Genomic DNA, 24,420 nt, shown 5'->3' on the forward strand with positions numbered 1-24,420 from the left:
CTAGAGTTAATTCTAACTCCATTCTTTAGCTTACTTCCCAGGATGGTTCTGTTGCCACTATAGTAAAGGACATCAAAGACTTGGCGGTTCAGCACTTCAAGGACATCTTCAGTGGTACTCATGAGGATTCAAACCCCATCCCGAATTACTTACTCAACAAGTTCATTCCCTCTGAATACCTGGATTCTTTGCACTCCATCCCTAAGGAAGAGGAAATTGTGGCTGCTATTCATTCTCCCAAGGTGAATGGTGCCCCTAGCCCTGACAGCTTTAGTATGGGTTTTTTCCTAGCTTCTTGGGATATTATCAAAGTGGGATTTAATTGCTGCCATTGAGAGTTTCTTCTTAACCCAAGTCAAACCAAAGGCATCAACCATACCTTCCTTTACCTCATTCCTAAAAAGGAAGGTGCTTCTTCTATAAAGGATTTTAGGCCCATTACTCTTTGTGTAGAAAACCTAGGACCTGTAACCAGTAACTTAGAGAGGAGAAAAGAGAGAATAGAAGATAGAAGTTATAATACTTGAATTATTTAATTGATAGGTAAGCCCCTCTATTTATAATAGAGGGGAAATTACAAAGAGACTAAACTAGGCGATGTGGGACTAAAACCCACATAGCCGACATATATAATAATATAAGAAGAATAAAATTACCCCAAAAAGACCAAAATACCCCCACGGTATTCTGGAGTACATATTCCAACACTTCCCCTCAAGCTGGATTATACAAATAAATAGCTTAAACTAAAGAAGAAAAGAACTCCTAATAATGCTAACACTCCCCCTCAAGTTGTTGAATTATTTATCCACCCGTGTCCCCCTTTGGATAGTCCGCCGTGTTAAAGCTCTTGTTTGATATACATATTGTTTCTTCCCTTTTCTACAAGGTCGGCCTTTTAGATGAATGCAGCTCCCAAATAAACCTTCAAGAACTTGAAAAAATAGATCTTCAAAACTTGGACAGACATGATCAGCAAACCGGGACTGGAATGTCTTCCAAAAAAGGCAGCTTTCAACGATCTTCAATAGCTATCCAGTGATGAATCTCAGATTATCATAGTGACAGAGAATCTTGAAGTGAAATAACTAAAGCAACAAGCAGCGGAAACAAACTGAATCAGGCAGTGGAAAAAAAACTGTATCAACCCAACTGAAAGTCCTCAAATAGGCAACAACCAAATATCTTCAATACTCTTCAATACTTCAATCTCCCCCTTAAGGCAAACTCAACCCAATAACAAAGTAGATACCCATTGGCAATGGTGAAAACTCTGATCTTCTATGTTTTGCACCAAATGTTCCTGCAAATTCTGCTTCTACAATGTCTGCAGGTGTACTGTACATAATCCCCCCTCACGTGTGTAGTACACGTAGACATAACAGATATGATGTAAGAGATAGGGCAAAAACATAATATTCCAGAATTTTCCAAGAGGTGCTAAGGGTAATGGAAAAGGAAGAAATGGCAAATTAGAAAATACCATGAACTTCCAAAGGGGTTATGGGTACATGCCAAAGGTATGGGATATGAAGGGCATTAGATTTATTGAAAGGGAACGGTGTTTGAAAAAAAGGATGGCATGGCTGTAATTTGGTGAAAATCCACTTTTTAAATATAAACCAAGTCAAAGGGCAAACTGGTAATAAACCAGAATTTTCAAGGGTCAATTGGGTAGTCAAATAGGAGAATGTATTAAAAAATAATGGCAGTTCCGTAAATAACCAGAATTTTGCAAGGGGGCCTTGGTAAATAAGAAAGTAATGGGTCATGTAAGGAATTAGATTTATAGATGGGGGACATACTTGGAAGGAGCAAACTCTTAATGGCAAGATGTAAAATATAGGCTAAGTGAAATAAAAAGAGAAAGGAGGGGTAAAATAGGAAACCAGAATAAAAGAAAAGAAAGCCACTCACGTTAGGAAGGTTGTCTTCAACCTTCAGTCACGAACAAACACCTAGCGGAAAGAAGACACTCAGATCAAGAGAAAATCCACGACAGATCTTTGTTTGGCCTAAAATTTCAGTGGTAGAGTCGCACTCCCAGGCCCTGTTAAACCCAGGTGGTAGTTCCTACAAACAGCAAGCTCCACTCAAATATTTAGAGCCCTGAAATCAGATCTGGCGGTAAAACAGGGAAGCAGGTCACTGTTTCAACTTAATCTTCAAAACAAAGGTTGGTTTGGGTGATGAAACCCTTGGATTAGGATCGCCTATGTGGGGTATTGCCCTCAATTAGGATCTCAGGCCAAAACCAAAGAGCAGCAACAGCAATAATTGAAAAACCGATGAACCATCCAACATCAAACAAAAAGGGTTTCAATAACAGAAAAGCTCCAACATTAATCGACTCCAGCGTGAACCAGCCAGAAACCAAATTCGAAAAAAGGAGGCGATAACCAGAGGCGGAAATATTGTCTTCAACCTCTGAACTCAACGAAACACCATCAAGCAGAAAAAAAATCATCGAAAGTCCAAAAAGGAGAGCATGATTGACTGTAGATCGATCAGCAAAAGTTCTTTGATCAAACCAAAAAAAAACTTGGTTCGATCAACAGAAATTAATAGCATCCAAGGTATAAAAGCAAATCAGAGGCAGCGAGACCATGTCTCTCAAACAGAGGCAGCATACGATCGAGAACAACCCTGTTTCGATCACCAACATAAAAAACCCATACGAAACCCTAGTTCTTCTTCTTCTATGAACTAGGGTTTCCTTCTTCAAACGGGAAACCCAAGATGACTCTCAAAACAGCAATCTTGGAGGGAATCTATCACTGGTTGCCTAGCTCTGATACCATGTAGAAAACCTAGGACCTGTAACCAGTAACTTTAGAGAGGAGAAAAGAGAGAATAGAAGATAGAAGTTGTAATACTTGAATTATTTAATTGATAGGTAAGCCCCTCTATTTATAATAGGGGGGAAATTACAAAGAGACTAAACTAGGCGATGTGGGACTAAAACCCACATAGACGACATAAACTTAATAATATAAGAAGAATAAAATTACCCCAAAAAGACCAGAATACCCCCACGGTATTCTGGAGTACATATTCCAACACTTTGCAACCTATTATATAAGTTCATTGCCAAGATTCTTGCTCGAAGACTTAAAAGTGTTGTGGATCTTCTTGTCAGTGACAACCAATCAGCCTTCATTCCTGGCAAAAACATATCGGACAACATTCTTCTTTGCAATGATATTGTTAGAGGGTTTGACAGGAAAAATCATTCTCCCTCTGTTCTTCTGAAGATTGATATCCATAAGGCTTTTGATTCCCTAAGATGGGATTTTATAATTCAATTGATGATCAAGATGGAGTTTCCTTTGGTCTTTGTCAACTGGATTCACTCTTGCATTTCCTCCCCAATGTTCTCTGTTTTGGTTAATGGTAGCCCAGCAAGTTACTTTGGTGCTTCGGTGGGAATTCGTCAAGGATGCCCTCTTTCCCCGTATTTGTTCGCTTTGTCTTTGGAGGTTCTCTCTAGGGAAATCCAAATTTGCACTTATCAGCAACTCATCTCCCCTTTGCCCAAGTGTAAAGCCCTCAAGCTGACTCATTTAGCTTTTGCAGATGACCTTATGATTTTTTCTAAGGCCTCCATTGCCTCGCTCGAGTCCATTTTGCTTTGTCTCCAGCACTTCCATAAGCTTTCAAGCCTTCACATCAATCCAACTCTCTCTTATTTTTTTGCTGGGGTCTCTAAGATGGACAAAGTTGCTTTTCATGACAAATCGGGCTTCCATGAGGGGCGGCTGCCAGTCAAATATTTGGGGCTTCCTCTGATTCTTGCCAGGCTCTCAGCTCACCATTGCACCCCGATGTTGGATCTTAGATACTTATTCAGAAAAGGCTTTAGTTGTGGAAAGGCAAGTTACTATCTTATGCAGGCAGACTGGTTCTTATCAAATCAGTACTGGAGGCTTCTTATATCTACTAGTCCGGCATTTATGGTCTCCCGCAATCTACTATCAAGTCATTGGAATCTCTCCTGGCCTCATTCCTTTGGAAAGGTAAGTGATTCTTCTAGATTTCTACATCCTCTAAGTTGGGCTGTTATGTGCCAGCCTAAGAAGGAAGGTGGTTTGGGAATCAGAAGGATTAAAGAAGTGAACACTGTTGGCATCATCAAGCTACTCTGGAAGACTATTACAAAAAAGAAAAGCATCTGGGTTGATTGGATTTACTCGGGCCCTCTCCATCAGGATTCTATTTGGACTGCTTCAGCCTTGTCAGATGCTTCTTGGGTTGGAGCAAGATCCTTGCTACCCGCCAAGGAGCCAATTGGTGCTTCAATCCATTCGCTCTCAAATTGGTGATGGTCTCTCTTCTTTACTTTGGCTGGACCACTGGTACCCAAAGGGGATCCTACTTCACTCAGTCACTCCTAGAATCATTTATGCTGCTGGCCTTCTTAGGCTCTCTTTGGTGGCCGATATCCTTGATCAGACTGGCTGGGCTCCCCCCCCCCTACTTCTATCCCTGAGCTTAATCTTATTTGGAATGACCTTCATTCCATCTCCAAAAGACCAACGGGCAGAGGTGATTGTGTTTCTTGGTCATCAAACAATACTACCTCCTTCTCCTCTAAAGCAGCTTGAAATTTAGCCCATCAGAAAGGCCCTTTGGTTCCTTGGAGGAAACTCCTTTGGTTCAAGCATCACATCCCTCACCACTGCTTCACGACCTGGAGGATCTTCACCAGCTGTCTCCCTTCTCAGGCCTTTCTTCGCAATCGCCAGATATCTGTCTCCCCTACTTGCTGCCTTTGTTGGAACAATATTGAAGACTCTGATCATCTCTTCTTTGGATGCCCTACTTCGGCTTCCATTTGGAAAGGAATCTTGATCAAATGCTGGCCTGCCTTTAGAAGAATCCTTCCTTTCTCTAGAGAGTGAATTTGGATTGATATGACTTTTGCGGGCTCCTCTATCTACGATACGGTGGAAAGATGGCTTTTGTGCAACTCTTAACCATATTTGGATGGAGCGCAATATCAGGAAATGGACCTCCAACCCTCGGTCCTATCAGTAGATTTGGGATTCCTTTTCCTGAGAATTTAAAGCGAAGTTGTCGTATGCTCCTCCTTCTTCTTGTCCTGACACCCCAAGGAACAGGCTCATTGTTGTATCCTGGGGTCTCCCTTTTGTCTCTCTTGTAGCTTCTGCCCCTCTTCCCTGAGGTTGGCTGGTTGTTTTCTTTTTTTGGTTGCTCCCCAAAGGGGATCCTTGTAATTTTTCTTCGCTCTCTCTCTTTGGTAATGAATTTTTTATTCACCCAAAAAAAAATCAGCATATATCCTCCCCAACGCCTTCAAAAGGCACCAACAGAGGTCCCAGAACAACACAGCAGTCACCAACAACATATCAAGCAGAACAGCAGGCCAAAAAAAAATCTTATTGCAGAGTAAGAACTTCCAAAATATACGAACTCCTGTAACGGAAGATCAAAAGCTTTGATCTATTCCCAACTTAGGTTGAAGGTAGGCCTTAGATGAATTAAAAAAGACACAAAATATGAGAAAAATCCAACAGTGGGATCATGAGTTATGATGCACATCAGAAAATAGAACTCAAGATCCTATTGTTTTGGGAATCGTCAGATCTTCAGATTAGGGACTCAGATCAGGCTGCTGGTCGAAGGTGTGAACCAAAGGACTGAATATGACCTTAAAATATCAGAGTCATCCATGATCCAACAGCGGGATGTTGTGAGACAACAAATGTCCAGATCTGGTTGAAACACCTGCAAAACAGGGTGGCCAGCTGTAGATTGAGGAGCATTAAAACAGCAACCGAAGGGCGTATCTCATTCAGCAAGCAGATCCAGCAAGAAGAAAGAGGATCCACAGTAGAAAACCATCATACGCAAGACAAGAATCACATACGTGCAGGACTGTTCTTCAAGAAAAGTTTCAAGAAAAATAGTCACAGGCTGTAGTCACGGCAACAGCACCATCTGCAGGATATTAAAATCATTTTAGTCACTCCAACAACGATCTTCTTGGCAGAAAAGGTATAGTCGACCTTCATCAACAAGAAAACCCTAGACTTTTTTATTTAACCAACTAGGGTTTTTCCTTTTTTTTTCCCTCTTTTTCTTCTTCATCACTCTGATACCATGTGACAAAATCAAACTTGAATAACCAGCACCAGATTAGAAGAGAAGAGAAAGCTTGCTCACATATGGAAGAAGAGAACAAGCCCAAGGTTTTGGCTGGCTCTCAAACCGTGGGATAATAGTTTATTTATAATAATCTTGACTCATAAGAGTCATTACAGATTACAAATAGAAACAAAGAACTTTCGAAAGTGAGATCACTACTGACTTGTTGAAGAGGGAAAGATCACTCCTAAATGCAGCCGTGATCTTATATATGGTGCCACCAGGCGCGCCCCTGCCTTTTCACCTCACGATAATGCTACTTAACAGCTTAAACATCACCACATATGCTAAACACCACCAAGACTCATTTAACATATTTTTTTGCTAACGAGGGTGTCCAGATCTTCAGGCCGACAAGTCCCCCGGGCACGCACATACGCCACTACACACATGCCTGGTGCACCGGGTCAGCACCGGATCCTATGAGAACCATAGAAGCCATAGAGCTGACCCCAAGGGGGTAAGGGGAGTTGAACTCAGGACGCATGTCGATTTAAGCATGCTCCCTTGCCAACTAAGCTACACCCTTGGGGTTCAGACTCATTAACACATATCTACACACTTCCACAAATTATAAAGGTCACCATGACTACTACAACATCACCATAACTTCAACAACAATAGTACAGTCCAAAAAAGGTGTAAAGAAGATAATACTTTAAACTAGATATGGATACACTTCCAGTTCCAATGCATGTCTAATCTACTCCAAATATGCACATATGAATGTGACAAAAATATTCAATGACAATAGGAAGAGGCTATAGCTTGATAAGATGCATACTCATCTGGTAGTTCCAAATTCAGAGAAAGGTAGTTTGATAATCCAAAACATTCTATAATTCTCTTAACATATAGTTCCGGCGGAGCTAATGCAGCACAGCACTGCATCAGAAATAGATCAAGCTCTAGACACTGTTCTGACCTGCACAAAGAACCAACGAAATAGATATTCATCAAACCAATTCCATCAATTGTACTAGTTTATGGAAGAAATGCATCACAGAAAGCATTACTCACCAACGAACTGAACGATACAACTCACAACTTAATATAGCTGCATCCCCATTTTTCCGCCACATGCCAGCATGCACCTGAGCACAAAATACCCTTATTCGTAGAGGATGTTCCATTATGAAGGCAGAAAATCCATTAGGCTGGCAACCAGCAAGAACCTGCCTAAAAAAATCATAACGTGGTCTAGGCAGTAGAGAAGTAGAACTAGCATCATTTATCTCTGTAGCTACAGATTCACAATAACAACTTAATGCTTTTTGTAACAGCACCGAGAGCAACCGATGTAATGGAATATGAACTGATACATCCTGCGAACTAACATCATAAATTATATGAGGCCAATCTGACAAACTCAACACACGTAAGGCTTCCATTTCTGCAGCACAGTCTGATTCTAGAATATTTTCATCAGAATTTACAGTGCTACTAGCACATTCAAGATCCACTTCAGTAGGATCTGTTGTGCTACTGTCCTGAACTAGCATGTGATCCTCCAAATCAATGCTCATCCCAACATCACCACAGGAAGATGATGAACCATGCCCTCCATGAAGTTCAATGGAGGTGGTTAACCTACCCCTGGCTGAGGGTGCATGGTACACTGACGTATCTTTACCTCTTCTAATCTTTGACAATGTTCTCTTCAGTAATGAGAAACTACTACCAATGCCACTACTAGTATCTGGAGATAAAAAATTAAAGGGAGCTCCAAATGTAAGATTCAGTGCCAACCAATTATCAATGGCCCTCAGGCACTCAAATGTTAACCAACACACAGAAGGAGCAACTGAACGAAGTCGACCAACCTTCCCTTCAACCTCCTTAGAAGTACAATCCACTGTACTACTTCTTCCCGTTGTGCTACACACAGAGCTCTCCTGGGAAAGCCTTCCTACTTTCATGTGCCCCAGACCATCAGTGTAATCAGAATCTTGTTTATCTACAACCACAAGAGCATTATCTTCCATTTCTTCAGCAAAATTGACAGGGAATACTCCTGCTACTAATACAGAATGGATTAATCCAATAAAGTGCCCCAACACAAAAGGCATATGCATATTTTCATTCTCTTCTTCTGTAATAAGGCCTGTAACCCTCTTCAGGGGGTTCATCCCTTGCACAAACGCCCAAAGCCTCATCCATGTTCTTGCTATATCTGGTTGCTCATGAGTAATATACTTCGGAACTTCAACATTGCTCATAACAAAGTGTGTATCTTCAATGACACGAACTGTTGTGTCATATAAACTTGCCCATCTACTGACCTGCAGAAGGATTACAACCAGTTGCTTTGCCCTCTCAAATAAAAAATGAAGTGTGAAAAAAATAAAAAAAGAGAAAGAGAACCTTAAAATGTAATGTGGAGAACAAACTCAAACGAACCGAGGAAGACTACATAAAATCTGTCATAACTTAATTCCTTAGACCTAAAACAGCAGCATCTCCACTCTAATTAAAATGAATAACCCAAGACCATAGTAGTAGATTCAGGGATGGGAAAAATTCGATTCAGGATACATCTGGGTATAATTCGGTTGCCAAGGGAAATAAAGTGAAAAACCAGCATACATTTGTCACATACTTTATATTAATTGAATAAAATAATAACTTACATACAAAATATCAAAAGATATAAAATGAGTAAATGCAACAAAACTTCATGGATAATACATCTTGGTCATAAAACAGGTGAATATTTCTGTACCTTCGCAAAATACATAAGCCACTTGGTATGTATTTTAAAAATTTTCGGCACATCTGCTAACATTAATTAAACGATTCAATAAGAACAAGGACAAGAATTGAGAAGAAGAATTTCAGAATGTATTGGCTTGTCAAAGATGACAGAGGCCTTTATTATTTATAGTGAGATGATAAGACTTACAAATAAGGTATGCAAGCTAAGGCCGAGTCATAACACAGTAAAAGTCCTTAGCCTACACACAATGAATCTAGACGGGTTACATAATCCTTATCTTCAAAAATAAGTTCCCAAGTAGTGGCTCCTGAAAGGTCTTGGCTGTGGATCCTAGGTCTATTCTAGCACAAACCTACGGATGCTAACATTAATTAAACATGCGAAAATTTTACAATTAGATTTCAAAACCTTTTTAGTTCTCTTCTTCACATCAACCTAGGCAGTTCTTATACTTTATATATATCAATGATTTGTCATTTCCCATGCATTATACAAGGTTATATCTTGCCAAATAGGTAGATATCATAATAACGGCTTAATTACATCTATAATTGAATTTCCCAGCTACATGTTGGCTACTGTATTCAACATCCTAGCTAACTGTTTGAGGGCACAACGAATTACAATAGTAGCTTAACCCAACCTACGAACACAAAGACTTCCTCATGTAACATTAGAGTATATTTTCCTCTCCAAGTTTGTCAGTAATTCTGGTGGTAGAAAATAATTGGTTTTTCAACCACTTTTCACAGTAATTGCCAACTCATGGAACAGTGTATCTCCATGCACACATGCTTTGCGGAGCCAACCCCAAGTCATGGGATTGCTCCATAAAGCAAGTTAGATGGGAATCTGGTAACTAGTGGTTAAATTTGATAAGTCACAATGAATATAATTTTATTCGTTCATAGATTAAATATGTTTTTCATCATCAGAAATTGCATCCAGCAATTGAGGTCACACTGACATTGGATGGCTGTAAAAATCCTAAATTCACAGGAATGCCTGCAGAGGGAAACTTTCTAACCTTGCCAAATCAAGGAGTGTTTAAGAAATTGGCATACAATCACAATGTTTATTGATTAAGGTTGACAAGATTGATCTAATTTGGGTGTAAAATCCTACATTTGCAGGAATGCCTGCAGAAGTTAGTTATTGAAGTACATTGAACTATTGAAACGATTATAGTGGTTAGAATCTTCTGGTCTTAAAGAGTCGATTATGTTCAACTTGTGAAGGAGTTTTATTTGTTCAATGTATGTCATTCGTAGGAAACTTCATGAAAAAATTTTATAAAAGGGGGGGACATCTTTACTTATCTCACCTCACCTGAAGGTACAATACATTGACCTTAAACAGTAGCCATTAAACAAAAATTAGTCAGACTCTATTTGTCTTCCTTGACAACCATTAAGGCAATAATTCAGCATCCAAATTAGGTCCCCACGGCCTACCCTGTGATGCACAATAAGCATTACCTCACAGTGTGCTTTTCTACCATTACTAGGACAACAATACATTATAGAAAGAAACAAGCTTGTCTCATCATATCACCAACAGGCAACAACCCAAATCTGTATGCACCATTACACCTTGCTTCCCAGATATGCATACTGATGCAATTACACACTCATGATGATTCAAAAAGCATGAATTCTTGTATCAAAAATACGTAGCAAGATAAGAAATAGCATAAATGACTGGGAGTGAAGAGTGAAGCCTGGTCTCGTGTTATAGGGATTGTGCTTGTTTATTTTATTGGATTATTCATCATATACCAATATTTTAGGTCCTAGAAGAAGATGTGCACCTAAAGTTCAACAGTACAACGTTACAGCAGCAAGCATTAAGAGTTTCCCCTATTTACTTAATTACACAATCATACCTTGCAACCTTTAAGGGTCCACCATGATACTGCTTCAAGGGAATGGTAGAAAGGAAAAGGATAATTGAGGTAAGAAACTGAAATATTTCTCAGTCCCGAGTTGAAGAGTTCAAAAATCCAAAACAACATGGTTGTTTCCTATATCACAAGACATAGGCGTAGAATTCAGATGGGATGTATTCAAAATAAGCTGATGCATGTGAAAATTTGTGGGGTTAAGCTTTTTGGCTAGAAGTGTTTAGCATATGTCAGAGTCATGAATGTGAATGACTGTGCCTTGCACAGCCAAATTTCAGCAACTGAAGATTCCTTGTGACAAAAACAAAACAATTCATGATTAAGCAGCATGAGAAAAAAGGAAATGCTAATTCTGTACCTGTAAATTGCCACCTTCTCCAGCACAAGAAAGAAATATGTCTCCCAAGCATCCCAACAGTACACCCAGTAGATTCATTTCTTTCACAAGGCGTGGTGTTAGAGTTGCTACTGTAAAAATTTGCACAGAGAACATATTCAACAGAGGATAATTCTCAATGATGGAATCACTACACTCTTTAATGGCTTCTTTTATGACAATTGGATAATAATTTACAATTACTTTGGCAAACTCATACTTGAAAATAGGATCAACAAGCAATTTCAAGAGCAATTCATGGAGCTTCTTGACAACCATTGTGTCCAAAAACCTCTCAGCCCTCACCAAAATGTCCAGTAAACCAACCGCTAAGAATACCCCTCTGGAAATAAAACTGAGGAGGCTTTCACTATGCTTGCAGAATTCAAGAAGCATTTCAACAACTGCTAATGTCAACTCATTTGCAAACTTTCCATATCCACTGACATGATCACCCTCTCTAGGATTTCTCCGACTATTAGTTTCTGCAAAGAATAACGAATCCTTCCAGTGAATGAAAAGGACATCAAGAACAAGCCCCACAGATTTCGCAATCTTCTCCGGCAGAGGTTGGATCTGCTCTGTGCCTTTATGCTTTGAACAGAAGCCCTCACGCTTCCATGCAGTCACATCACCACAGTCACAGCACCCACCACCTGTATACATTATAGAATAATCATGGTCCTTGTGGTTCCCATTCTGGAAGCAGGGAACACATATTGCACATGTTTGATCAAGCTCACAGGTTCGGCAGCGATATGCTATGTCATTAAGCCCCCAAACAGCCCCACACACTCCACGCAGGCCAACACTTGCGTTTGCTAGATTCTTCAGGAAAGCAGTTGGTTCATCCTCGAACATTAACCATTTTAGCCATAAAAGGCTTTCACTTAAGCTTGATCCTTGTGAGACTCCTCCAGACTCTGTTTTATACAGGACCTCTTCATCTATAGGCAAGATTGCGGATACAAACTCAGGCAATTGTGACTTGTTCTCCTTCACAAAAGCAACCAACCCTGGCTGGAGTCGACCAAGTATCTCAACAGGAACTCCGCATAGAAGAAGCCTCTGGAATTAAGTTTCGCAAATAGGCAAAATGTGAAACTCTCACTCCTCGTAAATATTACAATGAAGATGCACTTTATGCAGTTAAGTTTCTCTAGGGTGGAGGGGGAGTTCAAAAAGAATGTAATAGTTCTTGAACTAAAATATAATGGATAACACTTCAAAAGAGAAAATCTAACCATAACGTACGCGTTTCTTTTCTTTTTTTTTTCAGTGAAAATAAACGTAAGATCGCTTTTTATATTCAAATTATATTTGAAAACCAAGAACTGTATCCAATGCAAAGTTTAAAGCAAAAAAATTGTAAATTGAGAAACGAAACACTTCAAATTAAAGCCGAAACCTATACAATAAAAAGGCAAGATACGAGAGAAGTAAGAAACTCCAACTCAAAAATCAAAAACAAAACTGATAAAACACTCCACCTATACAATTTAAAAGGTTTTGCAATAATTAGCTGCAGACGGATTTAAAAGAAAAATGAGAGTAAACAACAATTTGAAAAGAACCAAACACATGTTCAAAAACAAAACTGATAAAACATTCCACCTGCACAATTTGATCTTGGGGCGAGAGTGAAGTCCGCTCGATCGGGGAATCGACCTCCATTCCAGACAAGAAAGGCAGCCAATCGGCGCAACTCCAGTATCTGGATCTTGAACTTCCACGCCCCAGTGTTGCAGATAATGAAAAAGGAATGATATAAATCAGAAAACCGAAACAATTCTTAGAACCCCAAGCTGATTGTAGGGTTTCTCAGCTCTGAACCCTCCATGTCACGGTGGGATTCAGTCTGTGTGTCCGCCTGGACCGTCGAGTGTCGACTCCTACAAGAACACCGATCACCGATTCTTTCTGCTAGCATTTAGTGTGTAAAGAGTTGACGGTTCACCCCTCCTTTCCTCTCGAAAACATAAACAACCATCACCCATTTAACCTCCGAGGTTCCTTACTTCCTCGTAATAATCTGCTCGTATTTAAATAGTTTTGGCCTGCTGCTTCCAGAACCCCCTTTTTTTTTTTTCTTTTTTTTCCAAGAACCCGTTACGATAAAGCTTATAGCGTTACTTTACGGCTCTGCCACGTGTCAGAATTTAGAGTCTAGATTGTGAACATATTGTCAAGTCAAGGTCTACATTTGCTATGCGCCTATGCTGTTGTATTGCTGTCATGTTTTATAAAACCGGACCGGGCACTGAACCCGATTCATATTCATACCCCTCTAAAAATATTCTTTTGAAATCAAATCATACTTGACCGTTTTTAGGATTCTTATCACCTCCAGTTTCCATCCCCCAGTTTTTTCCCAGTTTCAGTCTCAAAAGATGACACGTGTCATATAAAAATCCAACCGTCCATTTTGAATTTTGGAAGTTAACCTTGGTTAACCCTAACCAAGGTCAAACCGAGAATGAGATTATGATGTTTCCCGCCCTTGTTTCGCAAAACTCATCCTCTGCCACTGATACCTCTCACGAATATTCACGGTGACCAGCGTCGGCGATAAAGAAGACAGGTTCTGTTCTCACGGCGTCGGCGTCGACAACGGCAACTGTTAGGGTTATCTTCTCCCTACCGCTCTCACAGACCATGCGATGGTGAGAGAAGGGACTCCCTGTTCTACCCAAAAAATAAGTGTTTCCCGCCTCTGTCTCGGTTTACTTGTGATCCCCTCTCACGAATCTCCACGGTGATCGGCGTCGGGAGATGAAGAAGATAGGGTCTGTTCACGGCGACGACTGCAAAGGAGGCTATTTCTACCCACTCCTACTCTGTGAGACCCTGCGACGGTGAAATCGGAGATACCCACAGAACGACGACAACAAATGAAGTGAAGAGAGACTTCTGATGCCTCTTTCACACCTCTGTAATTCTGTTCTAATCGATTGGGAAAGGAAACACCGTCGTGGCCCTGTTCTAATTGTTTTCTCCAATAGCTGAGGTTCGTTTTGTTTTTCTTCCATCATCGATTGCTTCTGTTCATTAAAAATACCATCTCCTCTGGGCCTGTAGAAAAAAGTGGATGAGTTTTTCTTGTAGAGCGTGTGGGTTTTACATCTCATTGTTTGATAAGATATCATTTTCTTCAACCAAACAGCTTCAACTTTTCTCTTTTGCTATTACTATTACACAAACCGAATTCTGGGAGAAACCCAAATACGTGTCTTGAATAATGTTGTTAATTTTTTCAATCAACTTGACCCTACAGGAGAAGAAACCCTGCCACTAGTTGTGTTGGTGTTGGTGTTGGGGTCAGAAATTATGATTTGATATAATTCCACAGGGTAAACCTAAGATTCCTGAAGGGTAGTGAATGTTACCATGTAACAGCACATGGATGAGTCCATGTGAAAAGAGATCAAGCTCTCAACACACATGCCACTCTTGAAATTTAAGTCTTCATTAACCTTGATCATGAATGTTAGAAGGCCGTATTTTCCCAACTTTGGTTTGGTACATATTGTTATTAGTGAAGTTTGATCTCAGACCTTAACCCAAGATAGACTTTGGTTTGGTACATATTGTTATTGTTATAGTTCCCAATAGAACTATAATCTGTAAGCAATTTTGTTATTATGCTTTGTCCCTTCATTTTATGAGCTTTATTGGAACAAATTCAGGGGTTTTCAGTTTGAGATTTTACTTATACTATTGGCCAAATGTGATGAGTACATTTTTACTGCAATGAGAAAAATTCATGGACTTTCTTCTTCTTAGTGTTTTTCTTTTGAGTTTCTTTTCACTTTCTTTCTTTTTTCTTCTTGTATAAGCCTTTTCTATTCTCTAACTAAAGCAAAAAACTTTAAACCAGAAGTAATAAAGCATCAAGCTCTAATTTAAGGAATTATGAGTAGTGTAACTTAATTGGAGAGTTCGGAAAGTGATAATGATTTTATATCCTCTCAGTTCACAGGACTGGAGCAATATTTATTATGTTCATATCACAGTGATTCATTATTAACCTGAAATTGGACCAGCCATCTTCCTACCTATCTATTTTTCATGTATTTTGAATTAGGACAGATATTTGCATGTGTTTATAGATCAAAATCATGCAGAAATATATTGAAGTTCATTAACCACTGTATTTTTTTTTTTATCTGCTTCAAAGTTGTTAGTTATTTAATGTATGTTTTTTTGTTTTTAGTTGTATAGTTGTTCAATAATACTTTAGTTTTGACTTTATTGTTGGGCCAAATATTGTTCAGGTGGGCTATGGATATTCCAATAGATACACCGGATAACGACATAGGTCTAGATGATGAGAATAAGCCTAAGATTGGTATGCAGTTTAATTCTGAGAATGAGGCATTTGAATTCTATAATAGTTATGGAGGAGTATTGGGTTTTAGTGTCAGGAGAGAGTATGCAAATAGGAGTAAAAAAGATAGGTCAATCATTACTTCAAGGAGATTTGTATGTAATAAACAAGGGAATCGGAAAGTAGACAATCGTGCTCATGTAAGAATAAATATTCTTCGAGCTGAAACAAGATCCGATTGTCCTGCTCGTATGGGAAAAAAGATGTTGGAAAATGGGAAGTATCAATGCCATGATCTCATTGAAAATCATAATCATGAGCTTCATATATCATCTACTACTCACATGATGCGGTCACAACGGAAAGTTTCAGACATACATGCCATTGAAATTGACTTGGGAGATGATTCTGGAATTAAAACTAAGGCTATGTTTGAGTACATGAGTAAACAGGCAGGTGGTAGACAGAACCTTGGTTATACACCAGTGGATCATTACAATTATCTCCGAAGTAAACGTCGCGTGACCTACGTCCCGGTGAAGCGGGAGTTTGTTACAGATCTTTGAAAAACAAAGCGTCTGAATCCCTCTTTTACCTACAAAGCAGCTGTTGGATATAGATGAGAAGATAGCAAATATTTTTGGGCTGATGCGAGAATGCTAATAGATTATGCACTTTTTGGTGATGTTATGACTTTTGATACAACATTTTGTACAAACAAGGAGCATAGGCCTTTTGGTATGTTTTCTGGATTTAACCATCATAGAGGAGTTGTTATATTTGGGGCAGCCCTTTTATATGATGAGACGGCTGAATCCTTTAAATGGTTGTTTGATGCTTTCTTGGAAAGTCATGGGCAAAAGCATCCGGTAACATTATTTACGGACCAAGATCTTGCCATGGCAAAGGCAATTTTGGAGGTTTTTCCTGGAACATGGCATGGTTTGTGTACTTGGCATTTAATGCAAAATGGGATTAAGCATCTAGGTCACTTAATGAAGGACGGATCAAGCTTTCTATCAGATCTTAAGAGATGTATATATCATTATGATGAAGAAGTACAATTTGAGACTGCATGGGAACAATTGAGGAGTCAGTATCGGGTTGAAAATGGATCATGGTTAGATCGTATTTATGTACTTAAACACAAGTGGGCCAAATGCTATATGAAGAATACATTTACAGGAGGTATGCGGAGTACTCAGCTAAGTGAAAGTGTAAATGCTGACTTGAAGGATTATACAAAGTCTACTTTAGACATTATACAGTTTTTTAAGCATTTTGAAAGAGTAGTCAATGATAAGCGTGCTAATGAATTGAAGGCTGAATTTGATGCAAGAAATAAGCTCCCAAGGAACTCTTTTCCCCAAACACCCATTATGATACATGCATCAGAAGTCTACACTCCGTTAATCTTTGGATTATTTCATAATGAGAATGTACGGGTTGGTTCTTGCTACATAATACAGAAGGATGAAAGTAATAGCTTGCATAAATATGCTATTGGTATTCTTGATTCAGATATGACATTTAAGGTTGAGTGTGATCCATCCAAGTCCATTATTGAATGTAGCTGTAAGAAATTTGAGACATTTGGCATCCTATGTTGTCATGCTTTGAAGATAATGGATAGGTTGGATATGAAGTCTATTCCTGAAGCATATATTTTGAGTAGATGGACACGTGCAGCAAGAAGCATTGTAGTGGAAGATAGCAAGGGAACACAAGTTGAAGAAGATGTAAATTTGAACTCTGCACAAAGATATAGAATTCTTTGTCATAAACTGGTAAAGATTGCATCACAAGCATCCAATTCAAAAGAGGGATTTGCATTGGTGAACAATGTTGCTAGTGATTTGTGTAAACAATTACACAGTCTTGAAAATCATGACACAAGGGCACATCAAGATGAGTCAACTGAAGAGCCTAATCTGAACATTGCAAAAGGGCTTAAAAAGAAAGAGAAGAAGAAGGGTTGTGGATCAAGTAAACGAAAAAAATCATGTTTGGAAACAAAAGGCAATAAGAATAAGAAAAAGAAAAATGAGCCAAACACAACTAGTACCTCTCTACCAGCCCTTACACCATGCAATGTAGTACATTTGAATCAATTGGATGGAACTCGAGAAAGTGAAATCAACCACAGTTACATGGATCCCATTATGGTAATTTCAACTCATGTTGGTTCTTGTATTTTTTGCATCTCTGAATCATTTTTAAGATTAATCTCTTGTCTGCTATGTTACGATCCACAGGGGTCACTTGAGCAGTCTATGCATACTATATGTTCTTCCTGCACCTCCACACTCGGTATTGCTTTATTAGTTTAATGATGTCTTGAGATAGGGTATTAATTTTGAGACATTCTTATCTCGTGTTTAATTGCTTCATGAGCAGGCTCATGAACAAAACAGTCATCAAGGAGAAACACTCAGTACCCATCATGGGAAATCAATGGCCTTGTTGAGGTCCCAGTTCATTTTGGGAGGAGGGGTTTAGGTCCTAGGTTTCCTTTTTGGTAAAAGGTTTTTTTTTATCTGTTTACTGTACATAATTTCTACCACATTAAAAGTGGGTACATTCCAAATTCACTTTGGGGGGAGGGGTTTAGGTCCCAAGTTTCCTTTTTGGTAAAAAGGTTTTTTGATCTGTTTAGACAATATAATTATACTTGAATTTTACACCTAGTTGTGCCCCCATTGAAGGATGATGTGGTAATTCAGATGTATGAATATATTTGAAATGACCTAGATTGATCATGTGTCAAATTTATTATAATCTCTCTCATGTGTTCCATGAATTTTTAAAATGTTTTTTTATCTCATTGGGCAAATTCCATTATGTGTCAGCCAAGAGATTTTTGTTTGTAGGGGGGGGGGGGGTTGCCTTTATTGGGGTATAAAGTATATAAACTCTAAAGATGAAGAGGCATCAAAGGGTTTAATGATTTTCGTTTTAAGTATCAAGCTCAAGGTTTCATGGATCATTTTTTCCAATAAGAAAAGTACACATATATGTCATTTGCTCTGGATAAACAATAGACACTATGAAAAGCAAATGAAAAAATAGGATTAAAAAGGGGGATTAAATTGGGTGAGGTATTAGCAAAGCTTCACTTTCAACAATTTCCTGGTCATAAAAAATGGTATTTTGCATGTGAAGAGAAACTTCTAAATCGTTCCAAAAAAGTTGATAATCATATTTATTTTGGACTCTAAGAAGTAAACATCTTGAATGCACTCTGTTTAGAGTGAGAAAGTGAGAAACTGTTACATGTCATGGAACAAGATTGGGTACACCTTAGATTTTCATGACTCAGCTGGGTATGATCTAGAATTTGATTTATAATAACCTTATACATATCTGCTCAAATTTGGAGCTCCTAACATTCAATGTATTTTGGCAACTTGCAGGTTCATCTCCTATTTGATGCTTTTGATTTCTATCCAAAAGACAAAGATTTCACTACCCAAAAAAATCAATTAAAAAATAACAACTGTATCATTCAAAGTTCCTTTCGTAGCCTTACTGTAATGTAAAAAAACAGTTGCATCATACAATGGCTAAATTGGAAGAGGCATTCTAAGCCTCCCAAATATAAAACAGTAAGTCCTCGGGGCCCTTGCAACACTAAAAATGACCGCCACCCCCTCTCCCCCATTTGGCTCTCGGCCATTCTAAGCCTTTCAAATAGAAAACACTAAGTCCTCATTGCCAAGCCTTACTGCATGAACACCATATTCAGGTTCGTTGGCTTTGGCCCATCTTCAAAGTTACATTTTTGAAGAAATCCTGTGAAAGAAGAATCAAGAGGATTCAGCATTGAGAAGCAAGAAAAACAAACAAAAAAATTAAAGGATTTTAATTACTTTCAAAAGATCAGAACCTTTAATGAACTCAAAGATTAATAGAGAAACTGAAAAAGGGAGTGATGATAACTGAGCACTGAGAAAAGAAAGGTTGTGGGGAAGACTAAAGTGAAGACTGAAGAGTTGGGAAGAAATTAAAAGCAATGGACAGATGGATGGAGTCTTGAAGTGGGTTATCTTTAATTCAAAAGATGCATCACTACTGAAGCAATCAAGTAGTTTGTTGTAAGAGTTGAGGGACTTAGAGTTGAAAAAACCATCCACTCCTCCCCCTTTAGCCTTTGCTATTAGCTACAGAGAATTCATTCACAGAGCAAATTATAAAGCAATTGAGACATAGTACTCAATCTTAAGCAATGGATGATGAGAGCTGGATTGCTGATCCTAAGGAGGAATGACATTGTAGGACAGTAAATTAAAAACCTTTAAACAAAGGCAAGGACAGACACCCATCTATGAGAGGCCATGACCCATTAAAATTGCAGTGGCAATTAGCAAGAATCCCGCTATGATGATTGAAAATTTGAGATAGACCATAAACAATAAACCCATCTGACTTTTTTTGTATACTTTGGGGGTAGGTTGAGGAGAAAGAGGTGTTGATTCTTGAAATGTGCTGTGGGGTCTCTCTGCATTTGATGATCAGATCAGTTGATGAGTTAAGTTGGTTTTAATTTTTTTTTAATTTTTTTTCATCTGATGCTCATTAATCTGTAGTTAAGGTATATTAGATCTAGCCAGATTCGGTCACAAGGACACAGATGGATAACCAAAACTACTCAGTACTGCCCATGCTCACTATTAATGGATGATGATATTATGTACATGGGACTATTTTGGAGAAGCTATAGCCATTAGCTTAGCCCAAATACATCTCAAACTCACAATATGTAGAAGATGATTGAAGATGACAATGGTGGTGGTGGAACCGTGGGAAGACCATTAAAGGTCATTGGGTTGGGGATCGAGGACTACTACTCTATATGAATTATGTAGTTTGGAACTTTTGTTTGGATTCATTCAACCACAACTTTATACGAACAGATGGTGTCAAAAGTTTAATACTTCCGCACAAAGAATCTTTTGCAGTTTTTGATCAAAGGACCAAGGACTACCACTATCCTTCAATATTAGGCATAGTTCAAACACAATATACAGATGGAGTACCTTCAAGGGAGTCATTTCCTGTGGTTTCTCCTTTGTCGCCGTCGCCTAAGGATGCAGAGCATGAACCGACAGTATTTCCTTCCGCCGTCGGCTGGAACAGAGACACAGATGTGCAAGGGGATCTCAGAGGAGGAGTCTGTCTTCCTTTGTCGCCTAAGGATTCAGAGCAGGGGAAGCGAGAAGATTTTTATCCCCAGTCCCTTCTCTCACCATCGCATGGTCTGTGAGAGCGGTAGGGAGAAGATAACCCTAACAGTTGCCGTTGTCGACGCCGACGCCGTGAGAACAGAACCTGTCTTCTTTATCGCCGACGCTGGTCACCGTGAATATTCGTGAGAGGTATCAGTGGCAGAGGATGAGTTTTGCGAAACAAGGGCGGGAAACATCATAATCTCATTCTCGGTTTGACCTTGGTTAGGGTTAACCAAGGTTAACTTCCAAAATTCAAAATGGACGGTTGGATTTTTATATGACACGTGTCATCTTTTGAGACTGAAACTGGGGAAAAAACTGGGGGATGGAAACTGGAGGTGATAAGAATCCTTCTGGGACCGCTTTTACAAACCAGCTTCTGGAACTTATCGCCGTATAAAAATATTAAAAAAATAAAAAAGTTTCATGTGTGGGTGATTACGGTCCAATAAGATTTCAAAAAGAATTTGTAGTTGGACTTCATATGCTCCTTAGTATAATTGGTTCATTAATTATCCAATATGTATATATAACTGGTTTTCATTATCAACGTATAGGTAAACGATGGAAGTTCACAATACAATAGTGTCAAGTGGTTTAAAGTCGGTTTGAAAATTGGGTTTTGATTGGGGCGGGTCGGCGAGTCAAGTCAAAAATTTGGAAAATCTAGTTAAGAATCGTGTAAACTAGGTCAAGGTAAAAAAATGGTGAGATGGGGTCATAATATTTTTACTCGAGTCATGACAAACTCTATGAGTATAGTCGTTTTTTTTAAAACCATAATGCTAATTCACTTAGAAATTGAGTCGAATAAAATAGTAAATCTATATTCTAAAAAATAAGAAACCCTCAACTCCCTTGTCTTGTTCAATGGTATGAACTCAAAATGCATTGATGTGCGATTCCTTCTTTTTTTTTTCTTGGTTTTCCATGTTTTTCTGATTTTTTACTAATTAATACATATTTATTGCATTAAACTTTTTTTAAAAAAAAGGTGACTCATTTTGATCGAGTTTGATAAGGCCGAATCACTAGGTTTTACTAAAAGACGAGTCAAGTCAGTAAACCTAGTTTTCCAACTATACTTTAAACACAACTAAAGATCTCTTGGGTTAAAGGATATAAAGGAAATTACTTGCACCAACCCTTAACACTAACTAGGGCTTGTTTGAATTACCAATATTGCCCCCATTGTCATGAGCGAGTGCCTATTGATTTGCAACTTCTGAGTTACAACAAGGTCTGCAATTCTTAAAATAATAATAAATAACTAAATAAAAAACCCTAACTCGCTTCTATTCCCACCAAACCCTCTCAAGCCTCTTGTTGGAAGTCTAGCAATTTATTAATTTATGATTATGATTGAATGACATTAACAGCATGAGATTGTTCATAGGTTTTTACCTTAAAAATTTTTTCATGACTAAGGATAGAATTGGGCATTTTGTTTATAGAGTCATCATATTGTGTGTGTTCATGAATGTCAATTGTGGGACGCAAATGTGAGTGTATATATTGTGTGTACACTTAGTTTGATCACATGAGAATTGTTGCACATAAAAGTTTTTATTTATATATTATGTGTTTTGGATATAAGAAATTGAGAATCAGTGTGTAATGTGTGTTTGGATATACTAACATGTGCGCTAATGTTCTATGAGTTTGATGATTAACTAAGCTACTGATGAGGAATATTTGAAGAAAGAAGAAGGCATATTGATTGAATGAAAAATTGTTACAACTGGATTTCTACGTATGGGGATACGGTCTTTCGTGAATTGAAAGATCAAAAAGCTTAAAGCAGCATCATGTTGAAGGAATCTTTCAATAACAAAATTATGATTTTATATTCATTAGCATATATTTATAATCATAATATACTAATATCAACAAGATGTAAAAAGCACAAAAAATATGATGTCGAAATGACCTAATTAAATGGACATCCAAGAAACTAGGTGGTTTGACTCAGAAAAATGTCCAAGTCTGTTATCAACGGTATTCCGTGAATAGAGACGGACGATCGACCTTAAATGAAAAATAAAAAATATATATATTTTAAGTCAAACTCAAAGACAAAAAAAGGCATACCTAGTGCACGAGGCTCCCGCCACTGCGGGGTCTGGGGAATGTCATCATGTAAGTAACCTTACCCCTGCTTTCGCAGAGGAATTGTTTCCATACTCAAACCCATGACCACTTGATTATAATTGAGCAATCTTATTGTTGCACAAAACTCACGTACAACCGAACTTAAATGTTCTAAGTCTGCGAACAATCCTCATGATCATCCATGCGATCTTTTGTGCATGTCCTAGAGTTATGAGACTAAGTCACAACAGGACAAACGATTTCAAGGTCTTGCGTGACTTACTTCTATGCATGTCCGAGAGTGACAATCTTAAGTCTCTGTAGCCACAGTCATCTGTGACTATTGTGCAGTATTTCGTGCAATAACATTTATTACTGCGTAGTTATGAAATTGAATGGTTTTGACTCATCATTAGTTAGCCATTTGGACTCTAATCACTTATGTATAACTTTTAAACATCTTCACTGATGTTAAGGAAATCCAACAACTAGTTTTTTTAGGAAAATATAAGTTGAATATTTGGAGACCACAATGAATTAATATTTCCAACCATTTTGAATTACAAGTGGACCTCCAAAAACTAGTTTTCTCTTTGAAATGAAAAAATAATTCAAATGTTCAAAGGAGAAACTGAGTTTGACTCCAACAACTAGTTCGTTTGCCCATAATTAGGTGGGGTCACTTGATGTCATGTATCAATACAATATATAACAACAGAAATACAATCTTAGTTTATTTTCATCATATTGAGAAAAGTTGTGTTTGAGCTTCATTGTCTACATCAACCTGAGAAGTTGTTGCTACTGTTGTAATCAAGTTACAGTGCATACATCATTATGAGAAAGGGCTGCAAACAAGTGCGACAACGTGTTCAAGATCAAAATAAAACATCTTATGTTGATAAAGTGTCCTTAAAAGGTTTACAATTTCATACTTGAAAGAAAGTCTGTGTGGTTTTGTGAAGGAAATCATTGGCATGTGTGGCTTGGGTGAAAATCTCTAACCAAGAGTGGTTCGGATGCTCAATCCTACAGTAGTGATTGAGTTGTGTAATGGCTTGATAATGGAGAAATCCTTAGTCGGTGATCAAGGTAGTGGACATAGGACAATTGGTCCACGAGGGAACCACTGTAAATTGTTGTCTCTCTCTCTCTCTCTCTCTCTCTCTCTCTCATTTAGCTTACATCTAACTGTTGGTAATATCTTCCATGGCACTCTTTATGTTTGTTTCTATTTACTTTCTATCATATATATAAGAGCACCGCTCCCCACACTATCGCCTCTTTGTAGACATATCATCATGCATGAGTAGTAACTGCTATGAGGGAACTAGGGAAGGGTGTTCTGCAACCTAGAGGTTGCAAACAAACATGTCCTGGCACAGTTGTTACCTAAGATGAATAAAAACACACAAACATTGTCAAGAGTAATATCATAATATGATGCCACTTTACAATGGACAAGGAATTTTTCCGGTCCCATCAATTCGTACCTTTGTTCAATGCGGGCATGAAAATAAGGAAGAGACCCATTTGAGCAACATAGGCCTTAGGCAGAAAGAATTCACACAAGACCAAGCAAGCATCACTAGAAACATGTGAATCATTAAG

At 38.4% G+C, this 24,420-nt stretch overlaps 3 protein-coding genes across 3 annotated transcripts in view; 2 read left to right on the top strand and 1 right to left on the bottom strand.

Moving 5' to 3' along the window:
• LOC122660555 (E3 ubiquitin-protein ligase PRT6-like) overlaps positions 1-13,165 on the bottom strand; it is a 79,115-nt gene extending 65,950 nt beyond the window's left edge. Inside the window, exons 1-5 of the mRNA XM_043855920.1 lie at positions 12,949-13,165; positions 12,778-12,911; positions 11,146-12,231; positions 7,189-8,450; positions 6,953-7,093 (exon numbers count right to left, since the gene is read on the bottom strand). Coding sequence (XP_043711855.1) covers positions 6,953-7,093; positions 7,189-8,450; positions 11,146-12,231; positions 12,778-12,837 — 2,549 coding nt within the window. The 5' untranslated portion in view covers positions 12,838-12,911; positions 12,949-13,165. The remainder of the gene's footprint in view (positions 1-6,952; positions 7,094-7,188; positions 8,451-11,145; positions 12,232-12,777; positions 12,912-12,948) is intronic.
• A 2,279-nt stretch (positions 13,166-15,444) lies between these two features.
• On the top strand, positions 15,445-16,056 carry LOC122640422 (protein FAR1-RELATED SEQUENCE 5-like). Its single transcript, XM_043833649.1, has one exon. It carries the CDS (start codon positions 15,445-15,447, stop codon positions 16,054-16,056), a length of 612 nt encoding a protein of 203 aa, XP_043689584.1.
• A 90-nt stretch (positions 16,057-16,146) lies between these two features.
• On the top strand, positions 16,147-20,862 carry LOC122640509 (protein FAR1-RELATED SEQUENCE 5-like). The gene is made up of 2 exons (XM_043833758.1): positions 16,147-17,655; positions 20,518-20,862. The coding sequence occupies exons 1-2, from the start codon at positions 16,147-16,149 to the stop codon at positions 20,860-20,862; spliced, it is 1,854 nt and encodes a 617-aa protein (XP_043689693.1).
• The last annotated feature ends 3,558 nt before the right edge of the window (positions 20,863-24,420 follow it).

This window comes from Telopea speciosissima, chromosome 1, assembly GCF_018873765.1.
Source record: "Telopea speciosissima isolate NSW1024214 ecotype Mountain lineage chromosome 1, Tspe_v1, whole genome shotgun sequence".
In the NCBI taxonomy this organism is placed as follows: domain Eukaryota; kingdom Viridiplantae; phylum Streptophyta; class Magnoliopsida; order Proteales; family Proteaceae; genus Telopea; species Telopea speciosissima.

Bases quoted from the DNA above. Each gene is read 5' to 3' on its own strand.
- LOC122640422 (XM_043833649.1), top strand. From the start codon at position 15,445: ATGGATATTCCAATAGATACACCGGATAACGACATAGGTCTAGATGAT.
- LOC122640509 (XM_043833758.1), top strand. From the start codon at position 16,147: ATGCTAATAGATTATGCACTTTTTGGTGATGTTATGACTTTTGATACA. The intron at 17,656-20,517 runs GTAATTTCAACT...CACAATATACAG, and splicing joins GTTACATGGATCCCATTATG to ATGGAGTACCTTCAAGGGAG.